The sequence below is a fragment of the Hypanus sabinus genome, chromosome 29, assembly GCF_030144855.1.
Source record: "Hypanus sabinus isolate sHypSab1 chromosome 29, sHypSab1.hap1, whole genome shotgun sequence".
Classification (NCBI taxonomy): domain Eukaryota; kingdom Metazoa; phylum Chordata; class Chondrichthyes; order Myliobatiformes; family Dasyatidae; genus Hypanus; species Hypanus sabinus.
Window position 1 is genome coordinate 21,888,237 of NC_082734.1, and position 12,789 is coordinate 21,901,025.

At 56.8% G+C, this 12,789-nt stretch overlaps 1 protein-coding gene across 1 annotated transcript; it reads left to right on the forward strand.

The window, feature by feature from the left end:
* The first annotated feature begins 204 nt into the window (after positions 1-204).
* cldni (claudin i) lies at positions 205-3,335 on the forward strand. Its single transcript, XM_059953247.1, has 2 exons — positions 205-1,488; positions 2,669-3,335. Exon 2 carries the CDS (start codon positions 2,673-2,675, stop codon positions 3,333-3,335), a length of 663 nt encoding a protein of 220 aa, XP_059809230.1. The 5' UTR covers positions 205-1,488; positions 2,669-2,672.
* Positions 3,336-12,789: the final 9,454 nt, after the last annotated feature.

A 12,789-nucleotide genomic window follows, 5' to 3' on the forward strand; every position in this document is an offset into this window, starting at 1 on the left:
CCCCTCTTTCCCCTACCCTCCCACTGCTACCATCACCTTCTTTCCTCTTCCCCCTCCCTCTCCTGTTCTCTCTGCCCCTGAGCTGCCTCACTAGGTTGGACCAGAGTCCCTCATTGAGGGACCAAGCCCCTGGACCAGCCCAGTGCTTGTACGACCCACCCCCCCCACAAGCCCATTCCTCCCTGCTGACGCTCAGCTCTTATCAGCGAGCCCATCAGTGCGGTTCACAAACACCAGGGTGTTTCCCTGGCTCAGTCACGGCATAGTAATTAGTGTTCTCCTGGGACACCCGCCCACTGCTTGTGTACACCTCCCTCCCTCCACAGTTCTCCCTCGCCCACTCTGCCACCTCTCTCTGTCACTCCCCCCAATGGCCTCCCTCCCTCCACAGTTATCCCTCTCCCACTCTAACTCCCCCTCCCTCCCCCTCTACCTGTCCTTCCTCCTCTCACTTCTACCCCCTCCCTCCCTCTCTCCAGTTCTCTCTCTCCCCTCCAATCTCCTCCCTTTCCCACACACCTTCCCTCCACAGTTCTCCCTCTCCCACTCTAACATCTCCCCTCTCCCTCTCTGTCCTTCCTCATCTACCCCCTCCCTCCCTCTCTCCAGTTCTCTCTCCACAATCTCCCCCTTCTCCCTACCCCCTCTCTCTCCCACACTCCTCCCTCTCTCCCATCCTCTCTCTCCCTCCCTCCTCTTTTGCTATTTCTCTTCTACATCCCTCTCTTCTCTCCCTATCTCTCTCTTACCTCTCCCTTCCTTCACATTTCTCCAATCTCTCCCCTTCCTCTCCCTCTTTCAGCCACTCATTCCCCCATTTCTCTCCCACCCCCTCCCTCTCGCCCTTTTGCTGTGTTGTCTCTCCCACCACCCTACCCCTCCCTCCTTACTCTCTCATTCCCAGCCTCTCAATCTCAATCCTTCCTCCCCTCCCTCACTCCTCCTTTCCCTCCCCCCTTTCTCCCACCTGCCTTCTTGCCCTTCCTTCTGACCCAGCCTACCTCAATGTGGCGGTGAGAGGGACAGGAAGGGGTGGAAGGATGGGAGGCAAGAAGGGCAGGGCGGTATCAGGGGCACATGGGGGTACAGTAGAATCTGGAGTGGTAGGTACAGGAGGAGAGGGAGGGAAGGGTGAGGAAAATAAGAGGGTGAGAGAGAAGAGGGGTTTGCGATATTGAGAGAAACAGGAAGGGTAGGGTGAGGGAAAGAGAGTAGGGCATCACAGATACCACTGTCTTGTCTCCTGAGGAAGAGAAAGCCTGTCCTTCAGTTACTGGTCCAATCATAGGCGGTCACGCCCTCTCTCCTGGCCTCCCGCCCCCTTGCCCTGCCCCGCTTCAATCTGCTGGGGACCAGCTCCACAAGGAGACCTGCTCTATAGCCCTGCCTTTCGGACCCTGTGCGAGGCTCCAGGGGGACGAGAAGAACAAAGAGATCACGAAGACCGAAGACAGGACCGGACTTCCCTGAGGCACTAACAGTACCGAGGTAGGTGCACCTCTGTGTCTGACTCCGGGAGGGTGTGACGGGGCAAAGTCGTGGGAACTTTGCTCTGAGTTTGACCATAGGAGATGCAACAGGGAAGTGTGGAGAAGGCTTCACTCTGTGTCTGACCGCAAAGTTGTGGAGTGAGACTCGCTATGTGTCTGACCCCGGGACTGTGTGACAGGATGGTGTTGAGGAAGCTTCACTCTGTGTCTGACCCCAGGAGTGTGTGACAGGATAGTGTGGATGGGACTTCACATTGACCACCACCTGCTTTTCTTGAAAATTATTAACCTAACCTCTAAATTTGCTGAACACTTACTCTTTCGTTTAATAAAGTGGAAAAGGATGGGACTTGTTTTTCAGGTCCTCAGCAGTCTCCAAAATACTCTCCAAACTTTTGTCTGCTTAACTTTTAGTTAACTTTCTAATGTGGGAGAGACGCAGGATGACTTGTGCCAGTGAGTAGTCCTAACAGGAAGGCAATTAGGGGCGATTTCATGATTTTATCAGCTGTTGTAAGTCCTGAATCCATTAGAATATGACAAAGTATATCAACACTTGCATCTTTGCTAATTAGTCCCAAAAGTGGGTTCCTGTTTGCTGATGAGGGACGTCTTTTTCATATCCCAGGAATTTCTGGAATTAATCGCAGCACGGATGAAGGTGGGGGGGGGGGTAGTTGCGATTTAGTTGGGAGAGGGGAGAGGGGATTCTTGCCGGGAGCAGTGGTGCAGTGGGGTGTTCCTGCTCCCCCATGGCCGTCCCTCCTCTAATCCAGCTCTTCCCTCCCTTGGGTCTTGGACGGGAATGACTGATTCAGAGGAAGGATGCCACAGTGTGTTGGTAAATGAGTGTCCTGTCAGAGTGTGCACAATTAATCTTATCTCTCTCTGTCTCTTCCCCCCCCATTCTCCTTCCCCACCCCTTCTTCTCTCCAACCCCCTCATTCCCCTCCTCTTCTTCCTGTCCAACTTCCTACCTCTTCTCCACCTGTCTCCCTTCCTCACCCTCCTCACATTCTCCTTCCACTCAACCTCCACTTTCTCCCCATCTCCTCCACTCCCTCCCTCCTTGTTCCTTACCTCTCTTCTTCATTCCCTTCCCTCTTCCCCTGCCCCTCCTCCTCAATTCCCCTCTCATTTCCTCCCCTCCTCCCCCCTCCCGTTCCTCCTCCCACCAGCCGGATGCCGCCCCCACCGCCGGCCGCTTTCCAGGTGGTGGTTCTGCTGCTGGGCCTGTTGGGCGAGCTGGGGGTGCTGGCCTGCTGCGGCCTGCCATTGTGGCGGCGCACCTTGTCCTCAGGCCGGGGCCTGCTGCCGCGTCAGCGGCTGGTGGAGGGGCTCTGGATCAGCTGCGTGCTGCCAAGCCCCGGCAAGGCCACCTGCCGCCAGATGTGGATGGCGCACGGCGGCGAAATCCCGCTCGACGTCTACGCCTCCCGCTTGCTCACCCTGGTCAGCCTGCTGCTCGGCCTGCTCGGCTTGAGCCTGCACTGCCTGGGCTCGGGCTGCCTCCGCTGGGGCCCGGCGCCCATTCACCGGCCTCGGCTGCTGGCCGTGACCGCCTTCCTCCACCTGGTGGCTGCCCTGGCCATGCTGCTGGCCGTCTCCTGGCCCGCCTTCCTGCTGGCCACCGACTACCAGCACCCGCTGCTCTTCGAGCAGTTGGAGGTGTCGATCGGGCCCTGCATCTTTCTGGGCTGGACGGCCGGCGGCCTGCTGCTGCTGGCCGGGATGCTGCTTGGCTGCTGGAGCTGCCGGGCCGGCGGGTCGGCCGCGGGAGCGAGCGGGCATGCGGGGGGGAAGGGAGGCAAGTGGAGTGACGACGGGGGCAGTAACTTCCTCTGAAGGAGGGGAGGGGAGAGGAGGGGACGGAGTTGGAGTGAGGTGGAGGAAGGGCAATAACCATCTGAGGGGGTTGGGGGGTAGAGGGAGGGAGCGCGAACGGGGTAATAAATTAATCCGAGGGGGCAGTGGGAGCGCTCCCGGAGGTGGAGGGGAGGGAGGGGTCGCCGAATACCTCCGGCTTCGACTGTGCGCTATAACAATAAATAAATCAATCAGCATTAACCCATTACGTCCACCATCTCAGCTGCCTTCTCTACTGACCCCTGGCATGAGGGAGAGGGAAGGTGTAGGGTAGGGGAGGAGGGAAAGAGGGTGTAGGGAACGGGTGAGGAAAGGGAGGAGTAGGAGAGGCAGGGGAGGAGGGAAAGAGGGTGTAGGGAACGGGGAGGGGTAGGAGGGGAAGGGGAGGAGGGAAAGACAGGCTGTAGGGAACAGGCGGGGAAGTGGAGGATGTAGGGGAGGAGGGCAATGAGAGGTGTTGGGGACAGGAAGGGGAGGGAAGGGTGTAGGGTGTGGTTGTATGAAAGGGAAGTGTGTAGTGGAAGGGGCAGGAGGGAAGGAGAGTGTGTGGTGGAAGAGAGGGTGTAGGTGGGGGGAACGGGAAGGGGCGGGGTGGGGGAGGAGATCAAATGGACGGAACGGGTTGGTAGGCTGGAACAGCCTTGTCTTGAAATGGGGATTCAATCCACCCTGGGAAATGGGATCCCTGCACCTCGCGTCCAAACCCAGCCTCACCTCTCACGCTCCACGCTCACTTCAAACAACCGGTGACTGTGGCCGATCTAGCTTTGTGGGTGATTCTAAGGTGGGGGAGTAGAGACGGGAGCTGGCAGCTGAGGACAGACACAAAAACAATGCAACGTAGACACTATCACAGACACGATGGGCCGGAAGGCCTGTTCCCCGGCCGTGGACCCACTTGCCTCTTTACTACTCCGTGGAGACCGGATTTTCGCTCAGACTCCGGCGGGAGGGCACCAGGAGCAGCAGAATCCGCCAAAATGTATCTCGGGGAAATGCCTCGCCCTTTGGTCTCGGGGACGGGCCAAAATCCCAGAACGGGGAGAGAGGTGGGAGGCATGGAGGTTGAGGGATGTGGGGGAGGAAGGGGACAGAGGGGAGGGGAGAGGCGGCAAGGTGCGTCAGGGCGTTCGGGGTTAAAATTGGCTACACGGCTTCTGTGGAGTTGGGGTGAAATCATGCTGGGCCCGTGAGGTGCAGGAGAGGGGGGAGAAGGAGGTAAGGGGGAAGGGCGAAGGGAAAGGTGATGTATTTAAGCGGATTCTGAGGAGTTGCCGGGGAGAGGGTAGTTGTTCCAGCGGGATAACCGGACCACAACGAGATGGAATGTGAGATCGCAGCGGAGTGGAAGCTCTTGAGTCTGGTGGGACATGCTTTCGGGCTGAGAGAAGAGAGAATGCCCGAGGGAGGATGGGGAGAGAGACGCTTACTTCCTTGAAGAGGAGAAGTGACCGAGAGAAAGCGACGGGACGGTGCGGAGGGAATTTCCCTCTGCGTCTGACCTTGGGAATGTGTGATGGGATGGTGTTGAGGGAGCGTTTCTCCCCCCGGGGGGGGGGGGAAGAAACACATTTATTTCAATGCTCGCTCAGCCTTGGGGCCAGTGGAAAAGTCCCGCGCATCGTGATTCCCGTCCTCAGCGCTCACTCCACCAGCCCGCGGTCCTCAGCGAGAACGCCGCTATCCATCAGGGGTCGCCGACGGCCTCCGCGCCGCCCCCGAGTGAGACGGGCCGGGCATTTCGTGCCGCGGTGGCATGACGGCGACCGGAGCAAACGGGAGCAACCGGCCGCGCCTGGACCCGCGATGGTGGCGGTCTCGCCGGAGCAAGACGCGGCATTGGGACACGCAGCCAGAGTGGAACGAGCACGTGACAAGGAAGCAATTTTAAAAATCAATGAAAATAAACTTTATTCAATAAAAATAATTTACAAAAATAAACTCGGCATCTTTTTTCATTCTTACGTAGAGATAATGCTTTCTATGACATCTTTTAAACTCTAATGGGATTGTTGACAACCCCGCGGTGGTACACCACCATAATAATTCAGGGGCTTGCTAATCCAACGTGCAACCCCATCCCACCACCTCTCCAGCGGAGGAGAACCCTAGACTGTGGTTCTTCCCTACCGGGCCCTTGCAGTGGCCGCACCGAGATTGAGTGAGTCCCTCAGCACGTACTCCTGCAGCCGAGAGTGTGCCAGTCGGCAGCATTCCCCCACGGACGTCTCCGTGTGCTGGTAGACCACCAAGTTTCGGGCCGACCAAAGAGCGTCTTTGACCGAGTTGATGATCTGCCAGCAGCACCGGATGATGGTCTCGGTGTGTCCCCCCGGGAATAGCCCATAGATCAGAGAGTCCTCTGTCACGCAGCTGCTGGGGATGAAACTCGACACTGCCCCTTCCATCCTCCTCCACACCTTCTCCGCGAACCCACAGTGTGCAAAGAGGTGGGTCACTGACTCCTCCTCTCTGCAGTCCTCCCGTGGGCAGAGGGGTGTGGAGACGACGTTCCGGGCATACAGGAGGGATCGGACTGGAAGGGCCCCTCTCACCGCCAGCCAGGCGAGGTCTTGGTGCCTGTTGGTGAGGTCTAGCGATGAGGCATTTTGCCAGGAACTGGACGGTCTGCTCAGGGAACCACCCCACTGTGTCCATCTCATCCTTCTCCTGCAGTGCCTGCAGGACCTTACGTGCTGACCACTGCCTGATGGCCCTGTGGTCAAAGGCGTTGACCTGAAAGAACTTCTCTATGAAGGACAGGTATGGCAGCAATGACCAGCTGACGGGTGTTGCGCGGGAAAGGGGCCAGGCCCATCCTTCGTAGCCAGGGCGACAGGTAGAACCTGGGCACATAGTGGTACTTGGTGCCCACATACCTGGGATCCACACACAACCTGATGCAGCTACACACGAAGCTGGCCATCAGGATGAGGGCGACATTGGGGACATTTTTGCCCCCATTGTCCAGGGACTTGAGCATGGTGGTCCGTCTGACCCGCTCCATCTTGGATCCCCAGACGAATCTGAAGACGGCTCGGGTGATTTCCGAGCTGAAGGAGCGGGGGACTGGCCACACCTGCGCCAAGTACAGCAGCCAAGAGCACCTCACACCTGATGACCAGGTGATTGCCCGCTATCGATAGGGAGCGCCCTCCCCACAGCCCCAGTTTCTGTTTCACCTTGGCAATCCGCTCCTGCCAGTTCTTGTTGCACACCTCGGCCCCTCCAAACCAACTCAACACCTTCACATATCAGCCCTGATGGTGAGGCGGACGCTGGATCGGTCGGGCCAGTTGCCGAAGAGCACGGCTTCGCTCTTAGTGCGGTTGACCCTGGCCCCCGACGCCTGCTCGAACTGTCCGCCGATGCTGATCCGCCTGCGAACTGACCTCGGATCGGAGCAGAAAATGGTGACGTCGTCCATGTCCAGGGAAGTTTTGACTTGGGTCCTTCCGCTGCCTGGCAGCGTCACCCCTCCTATGCCCCCATCCCTCCTGATGGCTTCGGCAAAGGGTTATAGGCAGCACACGAACAAGACAGGGGAGAGAGGACAGCCCTGCCTGACTCCAGACTTGATGGGGAAGCTGTCTGTTTCCCACCCGTTGACCTGGACTGCGCTACAGATGTCCGTGTAGAGCAGTTTGATCCAATTCCGGATTCCCTCCCCAAATCCCATTTTGGAGAGTACATCCACCATGTACGTGTGCGATATCCTGTCGAAGGCTTTCTCCTGGTCCAAGCTGACCAGGCAGGTGTCCACCCCCCTGTCCTGCACGTAGGTGATGGTGTCCCTCAGCAGCGCGAGGCTGTCTGAGATCTTCCTGCCCGGTACAGCACAGGTTTGGTCCGGGTGGATCACCTGCTCCAGTGCAGACTTGACCCTGTTGGCGATAGCCCTGGACAGGATCTTGTAGTCCATGTTCAGGAGTAAGATGGGCCTCCAATTTCTAATGTCTTCCCTCTCCCCCTTTCTGCTTGTAGATGAGGGTAATGATGCCCTTCCGCATGGATTCTGACATGCTGCCTGCCAGCAGAGTAGCGTTGTACACTTCCAGCAGGTCGGGGCCCATCCGGTTCCACAGAGCCGAATACAACTCGACCGGTAAGCCGTCGCTTCCGGGAGTCTTAGAAACATAGAAAACCTACAGCATAATACAGGCCCTTCGGCCCGCAAAGCTGTCCCAAACATGTCCTTACCTGAGAACTACCTCAGCTTACCCATGGCCCTCTATTTTTCTAAACTCTATGTATCCATCCAGGAGTCTCTTAAAAGACCCTATCGTTTCCGCCTCCACCACCAGCAGCCCATTCCACCCACTCACCACTCTCTGCTTAAAAAACTTACCCCGACATCTCCTCTGTACCTACTTCCAAGCACATTAAAACTATGCCCTCTCGTGCTAGCCATTTCAGCCCTGGGAAAAAGCCTCTGACTAGCCACACGATCAATGCCTCTCATTATCTTGTTCACCTCTATCAGGTCAGCTCTCATCCTCCGTCGCTCCAAGGAAAAAAGGCTGAGTTCACTCAACCTATTCTCATAAGGCATGCTCCCCAATCCAGGCAACATCCTTGTAAATCTCCTCTGCACCCTTTCTATGGTTTCCACGTCCTTCCTGTAGTGAGGCGAATTGAGCACAGTACTCCAAGTGGGGTCTTTCCAGGGTCCTATATAGCCGCAACATTATCTCTCGGCTTCTAAACTCAGTCCCATTATTGATGAAGGCCAATACACCATATGCCTTCTCAACCACAGAGTCAACCTGCGTAGCAGCTTTGAGTGTCTTATGGACCCGGACCCCAAGATCCCTCTGATACTCCACACTGCCAAGAGACTTGCCATTAATGCTATATTTTGCCATCATATTTGACCTCCCAAAATGACCTACCACCTCACACTTTCCTGGGTTGAACTCCATCTGTCACTTCTCAGCCCAGTTTTGCAACCTATCGATATCCCGCTGTAACCTCTGACAACCCTCCACACTATCCACAACTACTCCAACCTTTGTGTAGTCAACAAATTTACTAACCCATCCCTCCACTTCTTCATCCAGGTCATTGGTAAAATCACAAAGAGCAGGGGACCATGAATAGATCGCTGAGGCACACTAGTGGTGACCGACCTCCATGCAGAATATGACGGGTCTACAACTACTATTTGCCTTCTGTGGGCAAGATGCCGGTTTTATGTCCATGACCAAGTTCCGGAATCTGCACTGTGTGTGGGCTTGGGTACTGAACATGTCCCCAGGTGTGGCGATGCTGGTGGTGGGCCAGACTTCTGTTCCAATCACTGGTTGACCCGCTACCTTCCGCCTCCCTGAGCTGGGGTGCGCCGGACGCAGGTCTCTGCTCCCGGTTATTCCGGACGGGGGTGGGGAGGGATGGCCACTCACCTTCTGCTGCCAGTCTCCTGGAGCTGGGGCCAGAGGCCTCTGTAGAACTCCCGGTTTCTCGGGTCTGGTTTTGTTTGGGTGCGGTGCGGATCCCAGTCTGCTGGAGCTGAGTGCGGATGGCCTCTGTGCTGCTACTAGTCTCCGGGACCCCGTCCATAATCGCCTGTTGGCTCCTTTTAACTTTTTTCCTTCCCGGTTCGGAGCTTCCTCCGCTGGCGGCGCCAGTTTCTCGGGCTTGCTTCATCCTCGGATTAGGAAAGGTCGCTGGCGTTTGTCTGCTGCCCTGCCCTCTTCTTTCTGTTCCTTATGTCCATGGTGATGGTGTCTTCCGGGACTTCTTCCTCTTGTCCCCTGCACCCCCCCCCCCGGTGGAGGGACCTGGGGTATTCAGCTGAGGGGTGCGAGTTTGAGGTAGTCGGACTTCCCTCAGTCACAACTTCTCTTTCTGCCATAACCGTTGTTCCCCAGTGGTCAGTCAGGTCAAGACGCTCTCTCAAACCGCTCAATCTCAGTGCCGTCCCGACATAAAAACCACATCCCACCATAGCCGGGGGGAACAAACCTCTCTCTCCCCCCCCCCCACACCCCCACCTCTTCCTCCAGGTGAGGCTCGGAACGAATCCCGGAATCAAACTGTCTTCCAGCAGCCGGTTATGAGAGCGCCAGTGGCCGGATCCCGCCCGGGCAGCAAACTCCACCCACACGAAGAGATGGTCCGAGCACGACGCCGCCGCATGGAGGAAGCCCGCGCGGGGGAGATGTACACCCGAGGGATGTAGAGACGATCAAAGCAAGACCCCCCCCCCTCAACCCCCGAACCTTCTGGAGAAGGCGCTGGAGTCGGGGTGAAGATTCCGCCAAGTGTCCACTAGCTCCTGACGCTGGGTCGCGCCGGAGACGAGAGCGGTCCTCCACTCTGGGGGTACAGTTGATGCCTCCCTCGAGGATGTCGAGCAGAGTGGGCACCCGAGGGAATTGGCGGGTCCGCAACAGCGCGCCTCGGGGCATGCACATCGGGGGTGGGGGGGTGCGGGGAGCAGCGGTACACCAACCACCCAGGCGCCCGGCCAGGGGGGAGCCTACGGCCGGCAACGATATCCGATATTTCCGGCTGGAAGGTCGCCACCCCACGAGAGATGAAACAGAAGTGGCTCACGTCGTCGGTCCCTGCCGCTCCAGGAGCAAAGTGGGATGGTATGGATTTCCTGCAGGAGGCCCACCGCCTGTCTCCCATCCCCAACGACTGAAATCGGCGGCCATTCACATTGAGAATAGCCACAGTGAGTACACTGGGCGTCCGCACCGTTACCCCCCCCCCACCCCCCGGCGAGAGCGATGCCGCCCTCTACCCCCAGCAAGAGCGCTCCGGACTCGGGTGGTGCCAACGCCACCTTGTGCCCTGCTGTCGCTGGAAGGATTGAGGCTGCTTCCCGCCAGGTCATCCGGGAAGGTTTGAAGCTGTCGCCTATCATTCCCAGAAACAGCATTCCTTTCTCCCTTGCCCTTCCGTCTGGGCAAGACGGGCAAAGATTTCACCCAACTCGGCGTGCTCAGTGTAGGGAGGCTGGAGGTGAGAATAAATCTCTGATCTCCCTCCACGGGTATCAGCCGGGACTTCTCGGGAGGGGGGTGGGGTGAGGATATCCATTGACTCACTATCAAATGAGTCTCCCTCCAGCCCCTCGCTACACCCAGAGCCCCCCAGCACACCTCACTCACCCCAGCCAACTCCAGCCTCACCTCAGCCCTACCCCTAGGAGGGGTCAGCCCCGGGAATTCCTTGTGAAACAAGGGCTGGTGGGGTCAGCGTGGTGAGTACACCCCTCACCTCACGGACCGGGCCCAAAGTGGTCCCTGACAACTCCAGTTCTGGTGAGTCCACCAGGAGCTGGATCCCGAGAGTGAGAGGGGATGGTCACTGCTGTGCCATCTTTACTCCATGTGCTTGCCTTGAAGGAGACTCTAACTAAGTCCCAGGCAGTCTCATTGCCAGATCAGTGGCAACAGCGCCTTCCAGTACACACCCCACCCACCTCAGGGGTCGAGGGAGTTCGGGTTTGGATCTGCCCGTCATGTCTATGCTCTCTCCCCTACTGGGAGAAGAGCTCCATCTCCCCAGGCCGGACGAGCATGCCGGTACAGGGGCCGCCGATGCAGCCGCACCCTCCGCTTCCATCACCCCATCCGTCCGCGCACTTCCCTCAGCCCCCTGCTGAATCTCATTGCAACCGGACACAGCGTGGGGCGTCAGCTCTGCATTTCCAGGGGCCGTCTTCCTTTGGATTTTTTATTCACCTTCCTCTCCCGTCCTTTGCTGCACCCTTGCTACACAGAGCCTCAGGTTCCCCCACCTGGACCAGGGACAGGGGCAGAAGCAGGTACAGGGGTAGGAGCTGCTATGTATGCCATCTATTTCTGTTAGGGCCACCCCCAGTTTGCACGTGCAGATTGTTTCTCTCTTCCCCTTTCTCCCTCTCTCTCTCCCTCCCTCTTACTGGCTCTCTCTCTCTCTCTCCCCCCCTCTCTCTCTCTCTCTCTCTCCCCCTCTCTCTCCCACCTTCTCCCCCTCTCTCTCTCTCTCTCCCCCTCTCTCCCACCTTCTCCCCCACTCTCTCTTCCCCCTCTCTCCCCCTCCTTCTTACTCTCTCTCCCCATCTCTCTCTCCTCTCTCTCCCACCTTCTCCCCCACTCTCTCACTCTCTCTCCCCTCCCTCTCTCTCTCCCCCTCCCTCTTTCTCTTCCCCCTCTCTCCCCCTCACTCTTTCTCCCCGTCTCTCTCTCTCCCCTCTCATTCTCTCTCCCTTCTCTCCTCTCTTCCCTCTCTCTCACCTTCTCCCCCACTCTCTCCCTCTCTCTTACTCTCTCTCCCCTCCCTCTCTCCCTTCCCCTCTCTCCCCCTCTATCTCCCTTCCCCTCTCCTCTCTCCCCCCTCTTACTCTCTCCCCCTCTCTCTCCTTTCCCCCTCCCCCTCTCTCTTTCTCTTTCTATCTCCCTCGCTTCCTCACCGGTTAAAGCCATCTCCGGGGTTCAAGTTTTTATTTAATTGACAAGTTGTTGTGCAGAGTGTACAAGACTGACAAAAAGCGCAATTGACTGATAATTCTCAAACACAAAAATAAGCAAATGCATAAAGTTACTGAATGTTAACCAGAATCAGACAACACAGAGTCTGACAACGGTGACCTGTCATGCCCAGAACTGAAGCAGATCACAAAATCATTTGGATCGTAATAGATGTGGCTGGTATAAAACTGAAAATGCTGGATACAGGGTCAGCTTTGTCTATAATTCCAGATGCCGACTACTACAGATGGTTTTCTAAGAAGCCATTTGTGAAGACCTCAGTGATGCTAAAGACTTAACACAGGTGAAAAGCTCTCTCCCAAAGGCAAACAGAAAGTGAATGTGACGTATGGAGGCCAAACACAGTAGTTAGACCTTTATGTATGGAAACGTGGAGGGCCAGCACTTTCCGGATGCGAATGGTTGAGAAAAATCCAACTTGACTGGCATTCAGTCAGAGCTGTCAGCGTGGCATCGACAGGCAATGGCAGCCCAAATGGTAGCACTAACCAGAGACGTCACGGCTGCTTGATGCTAATGAGAAGGTGTTTGAGAAGGAGATTGGTAAACTCGAAGGCATGGAGGCCAGAACTGAACTGGATGAAACAGCAACACCAAGATTCTATAAAGCGTGTCCAGTACCTTACGCACTACGTCATAAAATGGATGCTGAACTGCGGAGCTTGAAGGCATCTGGAATTCTCTCCAAGGCAGAGTGGAGCGATCAAGTGATCAAGTGATCAAGAAAGAGAAGGCCAGAGCCATTCGCACATGGGGGGATTTCAAGGTGAGCATCAGCCCGGTGCTGCGTATCGTGCAGTAACCCCTGCCACGAATCACAGACATTTTGCACCTTTGGCAGGCAGGGGGAGGTTTTCAAATATTGACTTGTCACAAACCTATCTGCAAATGGAGATTGAGGAGTCAAATAGTAAGTTCCTCATAATCAACACTCACACTCTCGGTGT

Coding starts and splice junctions, on each gene's coding strand:
- cldni (XM_059953247.1), top strand. CDS start 2,673: ATGCCGCCCCCACCGCCGGCCGCTTTCCAGGTGGTGGTTCTGCTGCTG.